General features: G+C 36.9%; 1 protein-coding gene across 1 annotated transcript in view; it reads right to left on the reverse strand.

Annotated features, from left to right (window-relative positions):
• The window catches only part of LOC127868089 (uncharacterized), a 48,638-nt gene that overhangs the window by 2,635 nt on the left and 21,074 nt on the right, over positions 1-24,929 (reverse strand). Inside the window, 27 exon segments of the mRNA XM_052409684.1 lie at positions 313-1,133; positions 1,324-1,447; positions 1,765-1,936; positions 2,219-2,478; positions 2,983-3,109; positions 3,329-3,802; positions 4,028-4,300; positions 4,624-4,789; positions 4,951-5,066; positions 5,453-5,554; positions 5,841-6,065; positions 6,439-6,551; positions 7,720-7,881; positions 8,477-8,604; positions 8,799-9,088; positions 9,285-9,524; positions 10,311-10,390; positions 11,068-11,167; positions 14,414-14,539; positions 15,396-15,584; positions 15,872-15,954; positions 18,036-18,207; positions 18,356-18,525; positions 18,733-18,999; positions 22,950-23,155; positions 23,557-23,631; positions 24,089-24,200. Coding sequence (XP_052265644.1) covers positions 313-1,133; positions 1,324-1,447; positions 1,765-1,936; positions 2,219-2,478; positions 2,983-3,109; positions 3,329-3,802; positions 4,028-4,300; positions 4,624-4,789; positions 4,951-5,066; positions 5,453-5,554; positions 5,841-6,065; positions 6,439-6,551; positions 7,720-7,881; positions 8,477-8,604; positions 8,799-9,088; positions 9,285-9,524; positions 10,311-10,390; positions 11,068-11,167; positions 14,414-14,539; positions 15,396-15,584; positions 15,872-15,954; positions 18,036-18,207; positions 18,356-18,525; positions 18,733-18,999; positions 22,950-23,155; positions 23,557-23,631; positions 24,089-24,200 — 5,373 coding nt within the window.

The following is a 24,929-nucleotide window of genomic DNA, read 5'->3' on the forward strand; positions in this document are numbered from 1 at the left end:
CGTATATCTGTATTTCTAAATATAGACTTTCTGTTGGATCAGAATACAAATATGTTGCTTAACTTTATCTGGGGATACAAATGTTTAAACATAACCTGCTAAGGTTTCATACAATAATCGGAAAATACGGACACAAGAAAAAAATTATTTGACAATGGTATACTACATTCTTTTTGTTTTTCTCGCCAAAATGCAGACACGTTTGTTTCGAGGTTTAAATATATATTTTGTGGATCCATTTGTTTAACAAAAAATAATATATTTGTTTCATAATAAATATTTAACGAACAATAAGTGAACAATCATGAATACCAGATTCGCACGACTTGATGAACGTTCTAAAGATATTCAGGTGTGGCCCGTAGATCAAATAGAAGAACTGAATGAAGGCGTAGAAGACTATGTTGAAAATGATGCTGAAGTGGATCAGCTCGCGACTCGAATTGCTTAGTGTGTCCGCAAGCTGGGAGATCTTTTTGTTAAATCGGAGGAGCTTCATGAACTTGATCGTTGCCAAAAACACTAGGCTTCCGACGATGTAATTAAAGATTTCACTCCAGTAGCCGACGTATTGGAACTTCATGTATTCGTTGCCATGTGTTTCGCTGAAATAAGCTGTGAGTTCGTTGATGCAGACGAGTCGATAGAAATAGATAACGACTGCCGTGACTGACATGGCGCTGATCCCCAGATCAACAAGGTTCCAGAACAGGAAGAAATACTTGCTCTTCTCTTTTATGATATTTTTAATGAGATTAATTACAAAGAACAGGGTGAAAGCCAAGTAAATGATCTCGCATGCAATCTGGAACAGAAGGGCGGAATTCATGTACGGAAGGAGCATGCAGGGTTCGAATCTATAGGACGTGAATATTCCACTCGCCCTGAATTCAGACACAAGTGTGGAGATAGCAAACAGGTTAACTGACGGATTGTAGACGGTGAACTCCATGAATACAGCTCTCGTATAGCGGTCTATCCAGCCCTCTGTCTCTAATTGTTCCAGATCTTTAATCATCTCTTGATAGTCCTTATTCAGTTTCACAACGTACCCACCGCCACCATACAGCGCCATCTGACCCCAGTATGGATACCCATTCAAGGAGTCGGCGTCTTTATACATGTATTCCTCCCTGAAAATTACAAATTGTTTCTTTAATCAGAAAAGATACATTTTATAGATATAAACTTAATATTTAAAATGCGTATGCATATTTACTTCCAAATATTTTACAAAATGCATATCTTGCGATGATAAATATTAACATTTCAATAAAATTTATAATATTTAAAGATTAAAATAATAGTCCTGCGATATCTAACCGAGACGCGTTTGGTGTTGTAGTCCAGCCTGGTCCGAAGTCGCCTTTTTCTTCCACAGATAGCTCGTACTGGGCGTTGCACTCTTCGATTATTGCCCTCATGTCACCGGGTACTTTGCACGAATCTAGAACGGAGAGGTTTATTTTACTATTTTCTTCAGGTTTTGTTTCCGGAATATTTAATATAAATAACGAAACATAACAATTTAAAATAAATCAAGCAGGGCTCGCACACCTTACCGCCGGTAATAAATACAACACGACAACGTATAAATAGCATGCATGCTGCAGCGGTAAGAACATGTGTAAGATATATAATGATTTTTAGATGTGTGCAAGGATACAGCTTACAATTTTAAGTCACGCCATAAACATGTTCAAAATAAAATATCCAACACTACCGGTATATATTCTTAGAATTTGTAAAGAATGAAAAACTCACCAGGTGTCACTCTAACTTGTCGTAGTACAGCGTAACCCATGAGACGCGACTGTTTGTCGTCGATGTAACCGCGCATATAAAATGGTGGGAAATTGTTGTAATAAGGTCCTGCACGAATACCTCTCAACATGCCAGATTGTGCCCACATCCAGAACTCTTTCGTGTTGCCGATCTGACAAAAAGATCAATTCATTTAAAAGTAATATTTTCAAATTACTTATTTTCCGATTTTCGCAAGATCGATCTTACATAGCAGTACTTAAAAAATCAAAGTGACCTTAAATGCTTTTATTTGAGTCGCTTCTTAAGAACGAAATCTTTTCGTTTGAATGACATAAACTGGACTTAATTAAACATACTCGTGAATACCATGATATTTTTCATGATAACGTGCTGCAATCTAATTGATGGGTGTTTCGAGACTGTTATACATGTTATCAAAGGCGAGGTTTACCGATGTGAATGACTTGTGCGTGTCGTTGGTTAGAATGAAGACCTGCTCCATGGTTTTCTTGTATTGGTAAGAATTGGTGCTAACGCTGCGGTAGCTGATGACGATGAGAATCCATAGGAAGAAGGCATAAAACAGAATCTCGCGGATGATTGACCACATCTGGATTTCTTTCAGCCTTTCTTCGCGGGCTTTCGCCAGGAATTTAGAATCTGGTGGTTTAGCTCTTCGAATTGGTTTCGTGGTTGCTAGTAAGCCAAATTCTGAAAGAAAATGTCAAAGGCGTTTGTTCATAGGCCTAATTCAATAAAAAAAATACTTTCAAGTGTAGTGTTTTTACATAAAATTGCAATATCGTCCAGCTTTTCTCTCGTCTGACTTAGAAAAGGCTGAGTACACCGTTTCATTTAAAAGAATTTTATTGATAACAGGCTCTCAGCTAATTAAGATTGGGGCAGTAGACAGTATCGTCTCAGAGTACATCCGGATAGTACTTAATGAGCAGAGGGAATATTGTCCGAATTTAGGAGGACGGGAGCGCAAAATAAAAAAGTAGTAATCAATCGATATGTATCCGACAAAGAAGTAGTATTTAATACGCACTATCAAAACTTTATTCACAAATGATCTCTGAAAGCATGATTGCTCATAAACATATAACCAAACCCAATAATATAACAACCGTTCGATTTATAGTTCAAATACTATAACTGCTGTTATGCTCATATCGATATTGGGGGTTCAACATTTGAAATGTTACTGCATACCGTCATCTTCATCCACATGGAGGAACTGCTCGTCTTCTCTCAGTCGTCTTGGTTCTTCATCCTCTACCTCTTCGTCGTTTTCTGGTTTCTTGATCAGCAGCGAAAAGATGATCGCAAAAAGGAACACCTACAAAATAAAGAGTTTGCTTTAAACGTATTGGTGAATAACCTATTTGTTAAAGCCAAACATTACACGCGGACAATCAAAGAGATGCTTAAATACATTAAATAGGTTCTTTATTTTGTTTAAATCCTTCTCTTGTATACAACAATGATTAAACATTCAAATACGTTGGATACCTTGGGGTTGGAGAAAATGGCAAAATAATAGTAAAATTGCATTTACCTTTATAGGCTGCGTAAAGAAAATTGATGTTACAAATGAGATCAGCATAGAGGTGATCCATTTCTTGCATTTCATGTCTTGGAACTGGATACCATAAAAAGCCACAAAGGCGCCAGAGACAAGCACAGCGGCCCAGAGCAACACCCAGCCAACGATCACAAACCACCAGGGCAGTTCGCACGGCTTTTTATTCGGTGCCGCCTCATGAGGACTGGTAGTAGACATGCAAGACTCCGGTCGTGACATAACGGGTTTCCCATCGATCAGGAACGATGACCCAGGCCGATCGAAATCAAGCGAACTCTTCTCGCGCATTTTCACGTCGGCCATTGATGCGGAACGCTGCGGCATGCTATCGATCGCTTCTTGAACTCTCGACTTTTTAGTCCAGCGTGGTCGACTCTTTCGGAATATCGTAATTAGAATGAAATTGATCGGGAAGATGATCAGGTTTGAGGCTATGCCAATAAATATCTGGAAGAAAAATTATAAAACAAAATGTCAGCAGATAATTCTAAACACTTCGAAATGTTGTGTTTGGCGACGGTGTAAAAATTGAAGTCTTTATGAAAAATTCATAGTATTAACGACGTTATTGCCTGACTATACAACGAAACAACACGTCAAGTATTTAACGGATGACACACACTTATAAATAAACAATCTTGAAGTTTAATACCAACAAGAATGTACGTGTACCTGTTCAGATGTGATCGCAAACGGACCAACTGTGTATGCATTTGAGTCATCTGTAGCCTTATTGTAGAACATTGCGTTGGCCAACATTGAAGAGTACAGAAGACAGAGGCAGCATGAGACGCGCTGGCAGCGGGTGAACCTGCTGTTCGGGGGTCGGGCTACCACGGAAAACCAGAGATGACCGTCACTAAGGTTACGAGCCGTCTGCTGTTGGAACAGGTGCGTGAATTCTGTCATCTGCTCTCGCCCGGCTACGGGTATAACACGATCTACCTGTTATAATAACGAGAACATGATAAAATACATTTGTATTAAATGCATAGGAGAAACGTTTGTATATTATGCAGTTTTACAGGTATTGTTGGTTGGCCAGTATAAATTACAAATAAAATTAAACAAGTGACAACAGATACCCTATGGAATCCATAAACACTTCTTTGGTCAATTCGGTACAAAAACTGATATGTGTAACTTGTTAAAAAACGTACTTAAACATTTAAGCCATTGTAGTCTATAAGGGTGAAAAGACGTCAGAAAAATAGCGCCATATGAAGACAGTCCCTCGAATATTTAATTACTCTTTCAAGAGCACTAACCTGTCCGTCATCTTCCTCGACGGCGAACCACCGATTGGCGATGAAGTAGTACTTCCTTCCGGTCTGAACGTCCCTCACCAGCACGTGGTTCAGGTACCACGAGGCGAATCGGCCCTTCCCGGAGTTGTCATGCCAGATGCGAAGGTACGTCAGCGGACCCAATGGTCTGACATTGCAAAGAAAATAAATAAAGCATTTACTATTTTGTTACCTTATTTTGATTTCAAATCTGTGGAATCTTGGATATTGAGTCTAGTTTCGGGAAAAAACACAATAATTTTACAGTTGGCAATATTCTAATTTTTAATACGATAGATTTTCAATTACTCTGGAACCGCCATTAGGAATCCATCATTACTGCCGCGCGTGAAGATTTTGCGCTTGCTGTCTGAGAATGTGCGCACGTCCGTTTCCTCTTCTTCACCAGAAAGGACGAAATGCACCTATAGAATTTTGAAACATATTTCAGTCCATATTTCATGGAATTGAAAATCTTTAATCTATTTTAACCCATTTATGCCTAGTGGACTCTCCCATCCTTCTACATGTGTAAATTGGATCAATTTATTTCCAAAATAAGGGATGTCTAGTTTATTTATTTCTATATTTAGAATATTTCTTGCAGAAATTCCTTGAAGCAAACAGCACAGACCCTGATGAGACGCCGCATCGTGCGGCGTCTCATCTGGGTCTACGTTGTTTGCCAAGGCTTTTTTCTAGACGCTAGGCATAAATGGGTTAACGTACATTAATATTTAAACCAAAAAATCAGTTTTTTAATGTGTCGTTCAAACGAGTCATACGAAAAATGTTTTTAGTTGATAAATACCTTAGATTCTGTACCGGCTCCGCGTCTCATACCAGTTGACACAAGTACCTCGTAGTAGTAATGATCTTTCGGGTCATTGTCTAGCAGAGGGCATAGTCCGAGCTATACATGAAATACAATAAATATATTCTTAGTCCATGAAGTGTTTATTTAACATAAAATAGTATTGCTGCCGTGCCTTAAGCTACCGCAAATAATAGGCTTTGAATTATGTCTTTCAAGCGACATAACAGTAAAATACAAAGGCATTTGTCCGTTGTTGTTTGTTTGTTTGTTTTAAGAATACATGTACTTGCAATTGATTAAAATATGTATTTCTCGAGTTAATAGTCACATTATATTCATATAAAAAATAATACAAATCATAAACTGTACATGGTGAGCACACCTTCGTGATATCCTGCTTGTCCTTTCGTCTGGCCCATATCATGGCGACGATGTAGAAGAGCATGACGACAATCAATGTGACGTACAAGGTCGGGTTCTTCATGAAGTCGGCGTTCGAAAAGATGAAGTTCCAGTCGAGTTTGTTGGGTGCAACCACCAAGTTACCGCCAAAAGACGTCAAATGCGTTGTCTCGCAGACCACGGAGTTGCCCGACTTTTCGGATGGCTTTAAGAATAAAACAAATGACCATGACGACGACGGTGACGATGACGTTCATGATGATGATGATCATCATCATCATCAGCAGCAGCAGCATGCTGTCATTGCTGCTGTTGTTGTTGCTTCTGCTTCTGCTGCTGATGATGATGATCATGGTGATGATGATGATCATGATGATTATGATGAGGAGGAGGAGGACGACGAAGAGAAGGACGACGAGGAGAAGGACGACGAGAAGGAGAAGGTCGACGAGGAGGACGACGACAAGGAGTAGGACGGAGAGGACAAATACAATAATGTTGATATTAGAAGAAAATGATCGTTATAATAGCAAGACATATATCATTATTATTAAGATGATGACGATATTCATATTTACCTTAACACCATCTGTTTGTATAATGGAACTGCCCTTGCGAGTGAATGCGCATGACATCACTACGGGAAACAGCTGGTAGTCTTGCGTGAACAACTTGTTTGTCTTCCACTCATCTTTGCACACAAAATGGAAATTTGTAATTGCATGTCATGGTATACACTTGTAGAAAGAAAAATTGTGTTAAGCTTACAGCTGAACTCAGGAAGATAGAATGGCAATTTAAGATTTAAAAAAGAAAGAACTTCAACACCCGTAGCGAAGATGACTGTCCTTTTATCACTCTTTCTTCCGCTTTTACATATCTGCTTATAGTCTGTATAGCTCTTCCAAGTCCAGCACAAAAACACATGGTTTTAATTGTGTATGAGATGGACCAGAAAAAAATCTATAATTGATATTAAATAATATGATAATGGAGGAGTTGCCATGACTGATATATATGCTTTTGAAAAAGCTAGACCATAAAAGTGACATGTTTTTTGGAGAATTGAATCATTAAATGGACAATTTTTCCAACTGGTATATCGTCTATGGTTGATAGGACTAAAATGTTGAATTTATTTAATGATTACATGGAAAACAACAGTGCCAAACTGTCACAAGATACGCCCGTTTGAAGGTTTTGAAAACTACTTCAATTAGAGAGCGGACACCATGCTAAATGCTTGAAATGCACTTAGTGACCTCGTGACCTTGTTTTTTGACCCGAAATAATTCATATTTGAACTTGACCTAGATATAATTTAGACACAACTTCTAATCAAATTTGGTGAAGATCGTAACAAATTACTTCAATTAGATAGCGGACACCATGCTAAATCCTTGAAATGAAATGCACTAAGTGACCCCGTGACCTATTTTTTGATCCAACATGACCCAAATTCAAAGTTGACCTAGATATTGTCTAGATACAACTTCTGGCCAAGTTTGGTGAAGATCGGAAAACTCTTTTTGAATTTGAGAGCGGACACTGCTGTGGACGCCGCCCGCCCGCCCACCGCCGCCCGCCAAGGGTGATCTTATAATACGTCCCGTTTTCGACGGGCGTATAAAAATGCGATTAAATAAAAAAGTGTTTGTTGATTCCTTACATTAAATATATGATATCAGGTCTTGCAAGCAATCCGCATCTTATGTAGATTATTGTTTCCTCCGTGATTTCGTCATTTTTGTCAATTCACCTGCGTTTAACTACTTACACAATACAATACGACATACATACATAGCCTTCATGAGCGTGTAAGTACACCCTCAGAAGATAAAGAATGAATTTAAAAGTACCTGGCACTGTGTCGGGCAAAGAAGCAACGTCAGGGTATTCATTGATTTCATGGGGAAGTAGCTGACGTACGGCGATTTTCCAGCTACCCATATCGTTTCCCACTACATCTTTGTCCACAAACAACGTGTACGGGTCGATTTTCTTGGCGTTGCCGTAAAATCCTGTAACGGAAAGTACACACGAGTTAAGTTTTTATTATTTTTTTGTTATTTTTTGAGATTGTAAACAAGAAGCAATAGAGATATGTCTGTCCGTTTTTTGCCAAATTGTGTTCAGTTCACCGAATAAAATATATAACTACGGGCGATTTCCAAGAATAATTTCCAGCTCACGACTCAAACATTGATTGACATTTGTGAACTGGTCAATTGGATTAATAATCACGCCCTCTAAGGTCAATACCCGATAAACGCTGTTAACAGTGCGATAATGTTTAAAGAAGACATCCCCGAAAAAAGTATGTTCAAGTGTTATGAATGCTTACCTCATTTCATTATACAGTCAATCGGTTAATATACACATACCAAAACAAATGCAATATTGTTGTTGTTGTTTTTTAACGTTTTAAAATAAACCAAACATTTATTAGGAAAACAGTAGCAAAACTTCTATCTCAGTTATAAAAATTATAACAAACTTCTGGACGACCAAAAGCTACACAAAACGGCCAATATAACAATGTGCCGAAATGACTGAAGTGTAAATTTGATCTTGCTATCCAAATGATACTAAAAGTACTGTACGTTGTGCACGTACCCGTGTCTCTGGTGTTTCGGGGGATCATTCCTGCGGCTTTTACATTCGTCTTGTTTACAGATAGGGAAGGTTTTTCATCGAAGTTCACTAGGACCAAGAGCTGATTATCCTTCGAGATATTAGTTGGTCTGAAAAATTGACGTCATATACCTTTATTAGTACAAGTTTACATCAACGTTTTATATGTCTACGAACATTAAATGAACATTTCTTGACTCATGTGTTGACTAATAGCAAATACTTAATACCAGGACCACAATCTGTCGATGGAATAACAAATATCGAGTCAAACACATGACTTGTGTGTTCGATATTTAAATACCTAAACTTAATCTGAATCGCCGCTGGGTTGTTAACAAACACTTCATGGTAGAAGAAAACCTCGTCCGCTCGATCTGCCGGGATAACCGGTTTGGCAAGGTCAACACCTGACCAGTTGAACTGGGGAGCGTTCGGGTCCTCGGCGATGGTGACAATGACGGGCGTGGTCAAGTTTCTCACGGGGTACTCCGTGCCGTCTCCGCGGGAGAATTCAATTGTCACCTGGCGGTGGTGCTGACCCATAGGGCTGCCGTCTTCCACTGGAGCCCCTGGGGCCGCTCTGGTAGATACCTTTACGTTAACATATAATATATATATATAACATATATTGATATACAATTCACAAAGGAAACTGAACACTTCATTACAGTATAACCAGTACCTTATATCGTCTTTTATTGTACATATTAATGCCCGTGTTACTAGTAAATTGTAAACTTTAGAAAGCGAAACGAAACATGTTTTGTTATACTGGCACCAAATATACCTGAATGATCATGGGCTCGTCGGAATGGTCGCTGGCGATCATTCCGCTGGGGAGATCAATTGCACAGTCTCCGATGGGAAGAGTTTTGTTCTCAAGTGCGGAGCCCGTGTTCTTTGTAACGGACGTGACGATGCTCCCGGATTTCATCTCAATTGGTTGGTCGGACATTGGTTTCAGACCCGTCAGGATTTTAATTAGGTCGTCAGCAATCCCAGCACACGTAGACACGCTGGACATGGTCTGTGAATTGTTCATATTCATCGTGTGTGGAAATTAAATATTCATATATAAACAATTGTAATCACGAACTCAAAAACGATAGGAAGAAATTTAATTTGTAAGTTCAACGCTGACTTTTTTAATATGCCAATGAGAGTTTCATGCCATTAGGTATAGTTGATGTGTAGAATGTGATTTTGAAAGGATGTTAATCCATTTTTGCCTAGTGGACTCTCCCATCCTTCTAAATTGGATCAATTTATTTCCAAAATTAGGGATGTCTAGTATATTTATTTCTATATTTAGAATATTTCTTAAGGAAATTCCTTTCAGCAAACAGCGCAGACCCTGATGAGACGCCGCATCGTGCGGCGTCTCATCTGGGTCTTCGCTGGTTGCCAAGGCCTTTTTTCTAGACGCTAGGCATAAATGGGTTAAATGGGTCAGTCATTCAGGAGAAAGTCAATTCGCTAAGGATATGTTCGTTCAAAGTTTTCATCAATGCTTATTGTGTTATGTTTCAAAACAAGTAAGACTTGCATTTAAAACAAACATAACGGTGTATTCTATGTTGTGTTTTGATATAACAACCATTTGATTTAACCTAACTAATTATTAATCATTGCATGTTTTCAAATGTCATAACAATATTTGCGCTGAACACGTGCATTAAATTTCATTGTTAAATTAACTTATTTAATATATTTATGTTAAAAAACAATGAAGGCAAGTTTCAAAAGAGGTTATCCTTAAACGTAAATGTAGGTTTGGCCCTTACATTGAAATAAAAACCAAACGAAGACTTACAAAAAGCGTCTGCTCTTCCTTGTTCATAATGTGTTTGCCACTGGCTAAAGCATCGACATCGTTGTCGAACGCAGGGACATCTGATAAACGAAAACAAACCATGAATTAAAACATGCATTCCTAGACATTAAGCACTGACATGGTTAGACAAAACTTGCGTTTAAGATTTAAATTTCATGTGTTATACTTTAAAACCAGTCAGCAATTAACTTGTTTTTGTTAACCAGACATTGTACATACTGAAGTGTAGGGAAACAATATATAGTGACAATTATCAATATAAAATGATGCAATTTTCACAAATGTATCAATATCGATTTAATTTGTGTCTGCAATATAGTCTGGTCGGCTGGTAACGGACTCTGTATGAAATGATTCACGTTCATTGATTCTGCCAACAAAACAATCATCAAAAGACTCAACAGTGGTAAAATAGACTTTATTTCGAATTCGATGAATCACTAGGTGCGAACAACTTGTTACTGTAATATATACTTGTGTAACGTAAATATTCGAATATTGTCAACATATTTTAATTCAATGATATTAAGATTACAATGCAAAACCGCGTGGATTCAAGTCAATTTTAATTTAACCACATGTACATGAGCGAATGAAGCCGAGTACTGGGTTGAAAATAACAACTTCTCGAGCGCAATAAGCAATGCCTCACATATACCGTTGATCTCCCTCAAATTGTGTGTGTAAATTATGACATAATTCGATCAATTATAGCAATAATAATCTTCGTATTTACCGTCTAGTGTAGAGTCCATGTTCGTGCTGAAAAACGGGACTTTGACGTCCTGGGTCTTCAAGTCCGACTTGGTCGGGTGATCACGGCCTAGATTAGCAGCCTAAAAAACGGTTAAATATATTAAGATTTAAACGGCATCTATGATTATGTTCATCCGAAAAAAACGTCAAAGTACACAAAAACTATAAGAATACGAGTACAGGGGATTATTATAATATATAATAATAATAATAATATAATATAATATAATATAATATAATATAATATAATATAATATAATATAATATAATATAATATAATATAATATAATATAATAATAATAAAAATAATAATAATAATAACTTTATTTCATGAAGAATTCACATTAAGTAATAATTTCTTTTTTACAATGTGGTATTCAGAAACATGACACAAGTTTATATTTTGAAACATGCATACGAACATACAAGGGAAAAAAGAGCACCGCCTTGCGGGTGCAGACCACTCATCTATTTTCTTTTTAAAGGTGAAGGGACTCTCTATTTAAATCACAAAGGAGGGAGGGGTGGAGTGAAGAGGGGTGTATAGTGTGGGGGTGTGGACATTTATTACATTTTCTTCCAAAAATGCGGGAAAAAATGCAAAAAAAAATCGGGGGGGGGGGGATTCTTGGGTGCGATGATTGAAGGGTATTTCAAAAATAAAATAATGAAAATATATATTTGTGTTTTTTAACCGTTTCAAAAATAAATGGGGGGTGGTGGGGTGGGGGTGGGGTATAGTGTGAGGGTGTGGTGGTCATTTGTGAGGTGATCTTAAAAAAAATAAATAGGGGGGGGGGGGCACGGGGGATGGTTTGGGTGGAGAGCCTGCACAATCCCCTTATGATAGTTAATAAGTGTTGAAAGTATGAAAGCAATAGCTTTGATACTGTAGGAATAAAGTGGACCTTAACACAAAACTTAACCAAATTTTCAATTTTCTAAGTATAAAAAGGGCACATAATTCTGTCAAAATGCCAGTCAGAGTTACATCACTTAGCCTGCACAGTCCCCTTATGATAGTTAGTAAGTGTACCAAGTTTGAATGCAATAGCATTGATACTTTCTGAGAAAAGTGGACCTAAACGCAAAACTTAACCGGACGCCGACGCCAACGCCAACGCCGACGCCAAGGTGAGGACAATAGCTCATATTTTTTTCAAAAAATAGATGAGTTAATAATAAAAATAAATATTTGTGGTTTTTAACCGTTTCCAAAAAAAAATTTGGGGGGGTGGGGTGAGGGGGGGGTATAGTGTGAGGGAGTGGTGGTCATTTGTGAGATGATCTTAAAAAAAATATTAGGGGGAGATTCGGGGGGGTGGGGGAAGAGGGCACGGGGGATGGTTTGGGTGGAGTCTATTGTGGTATGTCAAGTAAGAGTAGTTTTGTCAAATTATCAATCAAATCTAATCATAAATAAAGAAGTTATGGAAATTTTAGCAAAATTTAATAATTTGACCTTGAGAGTCAAGGTCATTCAAAGGTCAAGGTAAAATTCAACTTGCCAGGTACAGTAACCTCATGATAGCATTAAAGTATTTGAAGTTGAAAGCAATAGCCTTGATACTGTAGTGGTAAAGTGTATCGAAACACAAAATTTAACCATATATTCAAAGTTACTAAGTCAAAAAAGGGCCATAAATCCGTAAAAATGACAACCAGAGTTATGCAACTTGTCCTTTTACTTTACCCTTATGATAGTTTGCGAGTGTTCCAAGTATGAAAGCAATATCTATGATACTTTAGGGGTAAAGTGGACCAAAACACAAACCTTACCCAAATTTTCAATTTTCTAAGTATAAAGGGCCCATAATTCCGTCCAAATGCCAGTCAGAGTTACATAACTTTGCCTGCACAGTCCCCTTATGATAGTTAATAAGTGTTGCAAGTATGAAAGCAATAGCTTTGATACTGTAGGATTAAAGTGGACCTAAACACAAAACTTAACAAAATTTTCAATTTTCTAAGTATGAAAAGGGCACATAATTCTGTCAAAATGCCAGTCAGAGTTACATAACTTTGCCTGCACAGTTCCCTTGTGATAGTTAGTATGTGTTGCAAGTATGAAAGCAATAGCTTTGATACATAAGGAATAAAGTGGACTTAAACACAAAACTTAACCAAAATTTTCAATTTTCTAAGTATAAAAAGGGCACATAATTCTGTCAAAATGCACGCCAGAGTTATCTAACTTTGCCTGCACAGTCCCCTCATGATAGTAAGTAAGTGTACCAAGTTTGAATGCAATAGCACTGATATTTTCTGAGAAAAGTGGACCTAAACGCAAAACTTAACCGGACGCCGACGCCAACGCCGAAACCGACGCCAACGCCGACGCCGACGCCGACGCCAAGGTGATGACAATAGCTCATTTTTTTTAAATAGATGAGCTAAAAAGAAAATGAACTATACAGTTAAATGTTATAATAACTTCCTTATCATTTCCAACGACGTTGACGACAACAAAGACGACAGCGACGACGATGATGATGACGATGATGATGATTATGATAATATAAAATATGCAATATGATACAAAAAACAAAAATCAAACTTACAAAAATCAAACTTTCAAAACAAATCACATCAGACACATCATAACAAAGTATTGACATAGAAAAAAATGAGCATACATGCATATCAATGATTTGTTTGCAGGTATTCTTTAAATTTTATTTTGAATGTAGTATTCGAAGACACTTGTCGGATGCTTATTGGAATTAAATTCCAAATGGTTCGTGCACGAAACGAAAACGTTCGCTTTCCATGATTTGTTTTAAACGGAATAGATGATATATCAGTGTGGGTGATGGATCTAAGAGCGAACACATTGTTATTTGAGATATGAATAACATTAGTCAAAAAGAGAGCATTGCGCCTATTACAAACTTATGAACAATAGATCCGATTAGGAAAGTACATCTGTTATTGAATGTCAACCAACCAAGTTCTTTGAATAAGGGAGCTGAAGGAGTTGAATATTGTTTATTCAGTATTATTTTTTATCAGCTCGTTTTTGTATCGAATGTATTTTACTTAAGTGTGACTGTGTTGCTGAACACCATAATGATTCATACATCGTGTTAACGAAATAAAAATATAAAAACAAGTGTAACAGTTTTAAGCTTCGTTTTGCGTGTATCTTCATTAAGTCAATGTTATATTCTCATCCTTTTCTATGAGCCGTAAACGTAATAAAAATATATACAAACCTCAACTATTACTGCATCATAATGGGCAAAATCGTATCATCACTACAAGGTTTTTTATTGAAGGCTGCCTGTAAAATAACGCCATCAAACAAATTATTTGATTGAACAGACCTGTTCAATATTGGTGCACGTCTCCAGGGCCAGGGCTGTGACTGCTTCTATCTCCTCGACGGTCATGCTGTCCGGGGCTTTTTTTATGTTGTCGATAGCTTTTTCAAGAAAATCCGTCACTTGGTTCTAAAAGCAATCGCCATAAATAGTTTTACGATCAACCGATCATAAGTTTAACCCATGTATGCCTAGTGGACTCTACCATCCTTCTAAACAGGATCAATTTATTTCCAAAATTAGGGATGTCTAGTATATTTATTTCTATATTCAGAATATTTCCTACAGAAATTCCTTTAAGCAAACAGCGCAGACCCTGATGAGACGCCGCATGATGCGGCGTCTCATCAGGGTCTACGCTGTTTGTCAAGGCCTTTTTTCTAGACGCTAGGCATAAATGGGTTAACGCATCCGATAATCAATTATAAAATATCTAATAACTATATAAATACTGCAGATGTATTTTACACATACTCCTGATTAATGTTCCTTTGCGTGGCATTGGTGGGCAGATCTGTTTAGTATACTTTATGGAATTGTAGTCTCTCAGGTTATTGAATTAAAATAACACATATAAAGGGCAGTCGTGGAAATTTTATTGTACAAGACATAACCAATAACTGAAAATTCCAATAAGTTTGGATTTCTTGTTAGTTCCAGAATTTATGAAGATATTTCCGTTAAATGCGTTGGTGCGTTAATAACAGGGACAATTCTAAATTCCAGTAGCCACGTGTCAATAGGCTTGTCTAATGTTCTCATGAATATAAGACAAGCCTATTTGCCTCTATTATGACAGATTTCGATCACATAAATATTGAACAAATCCATATTTATCTACTTAATAAAGGTTGGATTCCATTTTATGTGTGAAAGCCAGTTGAAACCTCAAGTAAGATAGGCCTGGTGCAGATCTATGTATGATGTATAAAAAACGGTTTCATTCAAATATGTAATGTTAGATTCCCATAAAAATTAAACAAACTTGTGTCTCTCTGGTGAGAAAAGTCGGGTTTCCGCTTATAGTGGCCAGTGAATCGCACATTCGGATAGTCTCATCGGTGGACTCTATGGTACATTTGGACAGCGTGCCGGTAACCAGCTGGGACACTAACTGGGCACCGGCGTCGCGGATTTCCTCATACATTTCCATTTTGGTCTTGTCGTCTACATCCTGGAGTACGATTTCAGATTTAGAACAAGAAAAGCACATCACGGCAGATCCTATGCATATTTTTCTTCGTTTGTTTCATCGCAAAGCTACCAAGAACATAACTTACGCCGGATATACTATCGACATTACAGATTAACAGTATCTATGTAAGCAACTGAACGAAATGAAGGTCATTTGATCCCGGCCCTTCTTAGAAATTATAGCGTTATTATATGCAATTCATGTTGATTCTTGACGACACATTCTTGTACTGATATTATATGCGAAGAGCACATTGTGTGACTTACCTTTGAGAAAGCTCCGGGCCTCGTATCATTGCATGACAGACAGGACGGTGTGTAGGATAATGCCGAACCCATGCCTTTGTAATCTGTAATGTGCATGGATGAGTTTCAAAAGCATGTAATGTACATGCCGCGCAGCAACATTTGCTATCGGTCATATTTGTGTCGTGTTCTGAGAAAGCTGGGCATAATGCATGAGGGTAAAGTCCGCATAGGCTAATCAGAGACGACACTTTCCGATATTATGGTATTTTTAGTTTCAAGGAAGTCCCTTCTTACCGAAAATCAAGTTTAGGCGGAAAGTGTCGTCCCTGATTAGCCTATGTGGACTGCACAGGCTAATCTAAGACGACACTTTCCGCATATGCATTTTGCCCAATTTTCAAAGAACAAGACACATTTGTATACACAGACTATTTATTATAGGGTACGAATGTGTAATTAAAATGTTGCCAATATATAGTAAAAGCAATAGGAAATGTACGTCCAAATGTTATGTTTTGAAACGTAAACATCCACGAGTCCATTGTGTCAAGCAAATAGCTATTAACAAGTTATAATGTTCACACTTATTTTTTTACAACAAACTTATCAAAACACCGACAGCATCTGTTACGGTCACATTACATACTAGAATGTAAACATTCAAACAAATGAAAAATATAACAATATATTATCAATAATCTGACAATGAAATTATTGCAAGAATGTGCGTGCATACGAAGGACTAACCCAATCTGTGTGGTTTTCTTACGATGCTTAAGTGAATTTTACATACAATTGTTATTGCTGCAAATAGTTTATGAAACACGTGGAAAAAAAACGAATACAAAAAGGAAACATTACATGATTGACAGGTGATAAGTCAAAACTATTGATTGCTGGAATGTAAAACGTTGTATTATAATATACATAAAACGGTTATATTGCGAGCAGTTCAGAATGTATGGAATAACATGCACAAATCTGGAACATGGTATATATCTTCAATAAGACATTAACAGGAATAGTATTGAACTTCGCAAGTTTGGAACAAAAATAGTGAACTATTAAAGTATTATGATGGAAATTCATATATTTATATAATGTAGTAAGACATATTACGTTGATGACTAACTCAATGTCGTAGGACGAAAACAATACATAAAACATGAAAACATGCACATTCATTTTCACATGAATCAGTCTTGAAGTGCAAGTGAACCACACACACAATAGTGTTAGTATTGTCAACATGCTTGTTACTGGGTTCATATGTTAGTTGTGTGTTCAAAATTGAACTTTTTTAAGAGACACATAAGGTGTGCTGGAATAAAAACATACAAGTGCAAGATAATATAAAATTGCGTAATAAGAAATGTGTGGACATAACAAAGTTTTAAAAATGTTACCTCCTAATACAAAAGCTAAAGTCATTAACAAGAACGTTTTTATATTATACAAAGATACCATAATACAAAGAACATAATTTTTTAATATTTATCATAAATTGTCGTTATTTGAACAAAGTAAATAACAAAACATAGCAATTAATCAAAATAATAATATACGATTTAAACGCTTCATTTAACTGTAATTATGAAGTCGTGTATTAGTTTTCAATTAAAATTATAACGTGAGTTTCAAGGAAGTAATTTTGAAAATAACAAACACATTGTTTTTTACGTTTCCTACTTATTGTAACAAGAGTTCCGTGGTCGGAGACATATATCCCCCAACCCCCCCCCCCCCCCCCCCAAAAAAAAAGAGAAAAAAAAGCTAGTGACCGACCGACATCCAACAAAACAATATAATAACACCCGCTTCTACGAAAAGGGGCATACATATAAACAATCCGGGACGTAAAGATGAAAACACCATTACACAAATAGAAATACTCAGAAATATATATTTTGCAACCGGACAAAGGTTTTCTCGACTTTTCTGATGTTTTTGCCCAAGCATTTAAAGCAAACTGAAAGAATCGGTCTCGAGAGCGTGTCAATAAGGCTCAGGCTTTTAGTGCAATCGAGCTTAAATAAATATAATTTTTAACAGTTGATATGGACATCGTACTGATTGATCTGTGAATTTTCGTCTCGGACCCTTATGGTCCCGAAAATGCTTGCAACTGGTCAATTAGTTAGGGAATTACTTTATTCCTATGGATTGAGGGAAAACAACATGCCTGTGTACTCGTCGTTTTCGCCAAGCACTTGGAACATGGACGAGAGAGAGTTGAGAAAGGAGCAGGTCTCGTCGAGATTTGCCGAGGCCTCAACAAGGTCGGAGGGATCTGCCGTCGAATTCAGCATGCCCAGAAGAAGTCCGCGCATCTCCGTCAGCGGAAGTGGATCCACCTGATGAGAAATGCGAGTAAATATTCAAACTATGAATTTGAATTCGCTAATATATTATTTAGATTATTGGTATTTAAAGTTCCATGCGCAGTACAGAAAACGGATGATACTTTAAAACATTTGTAACTTTTCGAAATGAAGCACTCACTGTGACAGTATTAATCGGATATATTCCGATAGAGCCCAAACTATCTTTCACATGGACACTGCAGTTAAGTTCGTTGCCATTGGTCAGGTCGCCAACCGGAAGCAGACGGTTGGACCAATCTGGATTGGCACCGTCTGCGATGTCAACCTCTTTACCGTTAATGGTCTGACCTGGAATCCAGCAACGTGGATCGTGATAAAAATGACAACGTAGTCCGAAGTTATACTTGCAAAGCAGACAATATCAGAGACTTAGTAAAGTACAAAAATAGTAGTACTAGTATATCAATTGTTAATATATTGTTTACCGCACTGTTATTAACAACCTATTAAAAGTATGTAAGGTTACATGTATTTGAAGACAATTTCCGCACTTACATTTTATGGCGTATTTCTCAATCTCGTTATAGTCGTCTTCGAATCCCTCGCACTTGATACTGAACGAGGTGTTCTGCGCGACGCCCGCGCCCGGCGATATCGTGCAGTTGCCGCCGTACGGAGGGCGGTTCCGTATTAGGCTCATTATACTTTCGCTGGTGACGTTGTTCACGTTGTTGGTGACGAACAGACGTAGCTGGAAATCGTCGACGTCTGGGTAATGCGAGAAGACTTCCGTTTTCACTGTCAGCTCACGCGATTTTAGCCCTGTAAGGTTTTGCGTAATTCGTGATTATTTCGTGAACTATTAGAGTAATGTTGTAAGACTGAATGTTTTGTAAAACACAAACACAAGTGTAATATGTTTCACTCGTTTTGTTTCTAAAATATTATCCCAAAACATTCTTAATAATTGTCAGCGTCAAAACAGGTGCTTTTAATTGAATAAAATACATATTGCCGTCCTTTTCACAATTCGTAATTGACACAAACAATTGATAACAATAATAAATTGGATTTGAGATCTGCGAAACCAAAAGAGTTAAATGACGTGTGATTTTTTAATGTAAAAAGTCTTATGAATTTATAATGTGCACTCCTAGATTGTAATGCCTTAAAACGATTCAATATATACACTCACTGTTAGGAAGAGTTTTGAATACGCAAGAAGATTGTAACTTCGCAAAAATAATGCTTGTTTCCGCTTGCATCGCCAAAAATAATGCTTTTTTCCGCTTGCATCGCCAAAAATAATGCTTGTTTCCGCTTGCATCGCCAACAATAATGCTTGTTTCCGCTTGCATCGCCAACAAAATAAAGGGTATGTAGGAAAGCCAAATGTTTCGTAATCATCTTTCCACTATACACACGTTATTTCCACTAAAAACCCTTTCTTCTAACAAATTTTCTTTATAAATAGAAAATATAATCGAAAGTTGGCAAGTGGAAACAAACAAAGGGGTGGCCGAAAAATGATTAAAGGCCAAACGGTGTGTATAATAAAGCATCAATATTAACTTTTTGTTATTTTCATCTTAATTTCATAGTCGTATAGAATTGTGAAATAATATTTTTAATATGTATTTGATTATATTACTATATTAGTTTTTATATTATTATTATAGAGTGATCTTACAAGGAAACACGTCAATATGTACGTATGTTTAACAAAACAACGGCAGATTCAGGCGCGTACTTGTGGAATACTGGTAATTACAATACATTTGCAATGTTAGTATTATTTGATTCAGTCAGAGTTTCTTAGGAAAAAAGATTGCCAAGTGGTATATGTAAAGACAACAAGAAACGTCGTTGAAAGGTATAAACACTTGCAAATGTGTCGCGTTCTGAGAAAACTGGGCATAATGCATGTGCGTAGAGTGTCTTCCCAGATTAGCCTGTGCAGTCCGCACAGGCTTATCAGGGACGACACTTTCTGCCTAAATTGGATTTTTGCTAAGAAGAGACTTCATTTAAAAGAAAAATGTCATAAAAGCGGAAAGTATCGTCCCTGAATTAGCCTGTGCGGACTGCACAGGCTTATCTGGGTGGGACGACACTTTTCGCATCATGTATTATGCCCAGTTTTCTCAGAACGCGACTCAAATGTGTACCTTATACTTGAGCACAAAACATGAACAGGGTTGAATGCAAAGTAAATACTAATACAATCAGTTACATGGTATACTTGGAAACTCTTACCCGGAGTCCAATATACTTACATTAAAGTGTACATACAGGTAATTACATAGACCCAGGGCTATTGATTATGCTTTAAACATGTCACACATTTAACAGTGAATTTATAGGTATCAAAGAGTAAACTTTACGCCTATCAACACCACATACACAATAAAGACGTTTACCACATGAAAAAACAAGACGTACATGTACATCTATCATAAAAACACAATCACAACATGTAGGACAGTACTTTTAACAGGTTACTAACATTTCAGGATGGACGCTATTAAACAGACAATAAAGACAATTATGAAGACCTTATTTCAGACGTAAGTTTAGGCAATAGTGTTATGTGTATAGATTGCCCTATATTACATTTGTATTAAGGTTACATTCATTAAATAAAATATTGGATGATGGTTACAATTATTATAGTCTTGATTTGTTTTTTGAGTTTTTATTTTCCCGTAAATAGTAAGGGACTCACAAAACCATTGATCAAGACATTAAAACAAATAAGGCACGTATACAGTTTTCCCTAAAATATTAATGCTCATTGGGGCATTGTCGACCTGAAATGGACTTGAAGTCACCCGGGGGTGACTAGAAGCCGATTCATGTCACCCTGGGGTGACTTCAAGCCGATTCTAGTCACCCGGTCGGCTTGAAGTCACCACAGGGTGACATGAATCTGCTAGAAGTCACCCTATGCGCTACGCTAATTGGGTCATTGTCGACCTGAAATGGCTTGAAGTCACCCGGGGTGACTAGAAGCCGATTCATATCACCCTGGGGTGACTTCAAGCCGATTCTAGTCACCCGGTCGACTTGAAGTCACCACAGGGTGACATGAATCGGCTTGAAGTCACCCTAGGGTGACAAGAATCGGCTTCTAGTCACCCCGGGTGACTTTAAGCCATTTCAGGTCGACAATGATCCCTATGAGCAATATAAATAAAATATAGATATATTAATATATCGTGTGTGTATCATTATGGGCGTAAAAGTTGAAACTGAAAGTGATGCACATTTAGTAAATGTACTATATTTATGAGACAAATTATTGCATGCTTGATTCCCATCATTGTAGTTCCGATTTCCTCAATTGGGATGCGCATTTGTTACGGTATACCAACTCCGCTAGTTTGTAAAAAAAGTACGTACATGCGTTTAACACTCGAGAGTTTATTTTAGTGAAGGAAACACCAATAACAAAGAAAGACGACACAACATTACAGAATTAAGTATACCAGCCATATACCGTACCGTTGTTTCCTAAAATAGTATAGCGTATACTGTATCATGCAGTTACAAATACATAAACAAGCACACATATACCCACACATTGTATTATGTTGTATTGCATAATCTAAATATACATTTAATATAGATACGACGAAAAATATATTTGACGACAATTAATAGATGCAAATACAATAGTTTCGCCCAAACATTCAGTTGATGCCAAAAGTATGTCGATCAACATTGCTCTAAAGCTATACTAAATGAGGTCCATCCTTAACTATAAAGATAACGAAAAAAAAAATTCATACACATTTGTTTTTTATGATATGCATGTCTATGCGACAACTTGCCGTCAATGTAATACATATGCGTTCGCCTTTAAAAAGTTCATGGTTACATTTAAACAAACAAAAACGCATCCCTAATTTAATTTACTACATAGCATTTTGTATACATGATATATATTACTATGACCCGCTTTTCTTGTTAAATACATGAGATAGTGCATTAAAATCCTAATGCCTACGATTTTGACAGAATCTTCCTTCAACTCAATTTCTGAAATTAACCAAAAGATTCAGCAAAATTTGCATTCAACTATTAAATAAGGAATACACATATTTTAATAAAATATGTATTATGTTAACGCCATCAGTTATATTGAATGTGTCTTGGCGTATACGCCGAAGAAAAGAAAGTATCGTACACTGAGACGATCGTAGAACCTTCAATACAATACCAGGCAATACGTTGAAAATAAGATCGCAGTTTTCTTACCTTAAGAAAAATTTATGAGGTGAACAGCTTTTCCATCGGTTTGATTTCAATATCATAATACCACGGAATTTAACAAGAAAAACAAAAATAATTCATTTTGAATAATAGTTATATTTAATGCCCTTTCTGCGATGCACCGAATTTCTCCATCCATCACAGAACAGTGAATGAAAATTTCGAATGCGGAACGCTTAAAATTATAAACACTGAATATATTTTGAATACGAAATTATTCTCATTAACAGAAACTTTCTTACATTCAATATACTCGCGGAGATGATTGAAATTTTGAACATTTGTGCTGAATTGTAGTACAATCAAGTGTAACATACATTGTTTGTAAAAAAAAATTGCCCGAAGACTTAATGGTATAAGAATGTTTTAACTCACCATGGTCTTATTGCAGCAGCGAATGGTTCATTATTTACAATCGAGCTTTTGCACACAACGTGTATTTAATTTTTTTAACCCCAAATGACCGAAGGATTCATTTGAATCGCAGTTTTCAATACCTTCGATGTACTTGCTGAGAAACACCAGGTCTCTCCAGCACTCGCAGCAGTCACAGAAATGGAAGTCCTTAGCGAACATCTGCCATTGGTACGTGTACGTGCAGCCGGTGCAAGGGTTCTTAACGGACGCTACCATGCCCAGCTCGGAGTTCGGGTTGAAGAGCTTTCCTATCGGCCCGGGTTTACAGATGGTCGGGATTTTGAAACTGGTGGCAAATAAATATTCAGATTTTGAAATTAAACATCAGTGGCTAGGATTTTGAAACTCAGAGTTTTATTAGCTGAATTTTAACAATTAATTAACGTTTTTCTTCTAGAACTTAAGAAACAATGTGGTTCTCAAAAGAAAAGACAATTGGTGAATTTCAACATTGAAACGGACTTTAAAATTGAGGAGACAACATGTGGATATGGAATTCAAGAGAATACGTTAAAAAATATTAAAACGTGAATGGTGAGTTAGAACATATAGACGTGATTGCTCCGTGTTATAATTTGATTGGTACCCCTGCTTTCTACTGATATTCTATGTAAGTGAATCAAATGGGCGTTTTCTCAGTTTTTATATTTCTAGATTGTTTTTTCCTTATGTTATCAAAATGCTTACTTGATATCAACTTCCGGTGGCTCGCCTGAGATCACATTTATCTGACCAAGGAATTCGGCCCATCGTGTATCTTTGTAACCTTTCAAAACATTCATTAACGTGAACGCGGATATTGGTAAACACGAAATATTATCGAATATACTATATTTGTATACGGTTATGGACATTTTAAAGCACAATTTGTATTAAGATCTTCTACATAAAACAAGACTGCCTTTTTATTAGGACAGATACATATGTAGATAAATACTTAATTGGTTTCAATTAGGAGTAAGAGATTAATATTGTATTGGTGGACTATTTCTAGTGATGGGGATGATTATTAATGGGAAGCTTGCCAATGGGTCCGAATTGTTTAGATATTGCTGGTAATGAGCAGCATATTTTCAATGACTGTTTTAACATTTCCACTAAAAATATACACATAGTGTACGGTTCAACTATATGCCTCTAGTTTAAAATGTGATCAAAGATGAATATGGTAGGAAAATAATACAAATAATCGATAATATATTGTATGCTAAAACGTCCTTACCCGATCACTCGCAGCTCGTACAAATGTCCCACCTTTAGGATGCTGGTATGGAACGTCACGGAGCCGTCTGTATCGTCAAGCCAGCCTGGACCCTGCCGGAAACACCCTCCTGCAAGGTGAGGAAACTTTTAGAGGAAGACTATGCGAGCCTCGGTCTGAGAAAACTGGGCTTACGGCAGTGCGTAAAGTGTCATTCCACATCTGCATATGCAATAAGCCCAGTTTTCACAGAACGTAGATAAAATGTTTAAACGATCCGTTAATACATCTTTTATTGACATCCTTTTCCAATATGTTGAGAAAAAATGCATGACAGTTGGCTTGGCGTTTATGTAGACGGCGAAATGTAATTATCATACTCAAATTACTTGAAGTGACATTAATTATTTTAAGTGACATGCTTTAAAATTTGATTTACAATTTTATGAGGTTTGTGTTATTTTACACATGTGTGTATTGTGATTAATGTGTTGTGATAAATGTTGGGCTAAGTGTAAAGTAAGGCGAGACTTTCAAATGGTTCCAACCCATTCTGAAGTAACGACCAATTGTAGGACCTTTTGTATAAATATTGAATATTTGACACACATTTTTACTATGGTAGGCACTACGATGACCGTGCTTTAACCCTTTCAGCGCTGGAACCAAATTTTAAAGGCCTTTGCAAATAGTTTAGATCCAGATGAGACGCCTCAGAATGTGGCGTCTCATCAGGATCCAAACTGTTTGCTATTCTGATATTATTCTTTGAAAAAAATCGAAGAAAATGCTAATTTAAGAAATTCAGCAGACGACATTTTAGCAGACAACAAATTTCCCAGTATGCAAAGGGTTAAAG

This window comes from Dreissena polymorpha, chromosome 2 (genome assembly GCF_020536995.1).
Source record: "Dreissena polymorpha isolate Duluth1 chromosome 2, UMN_Dpol_1.0, whole genome shotgun sequence".
NCBI classification, from domain to species: domain Eukaryota; kingdom Metazoa; phylum Mollusca; class Bivalvia; order Myida; family Dreissenidae; genus Dreissena; species Dreissena polymorpha.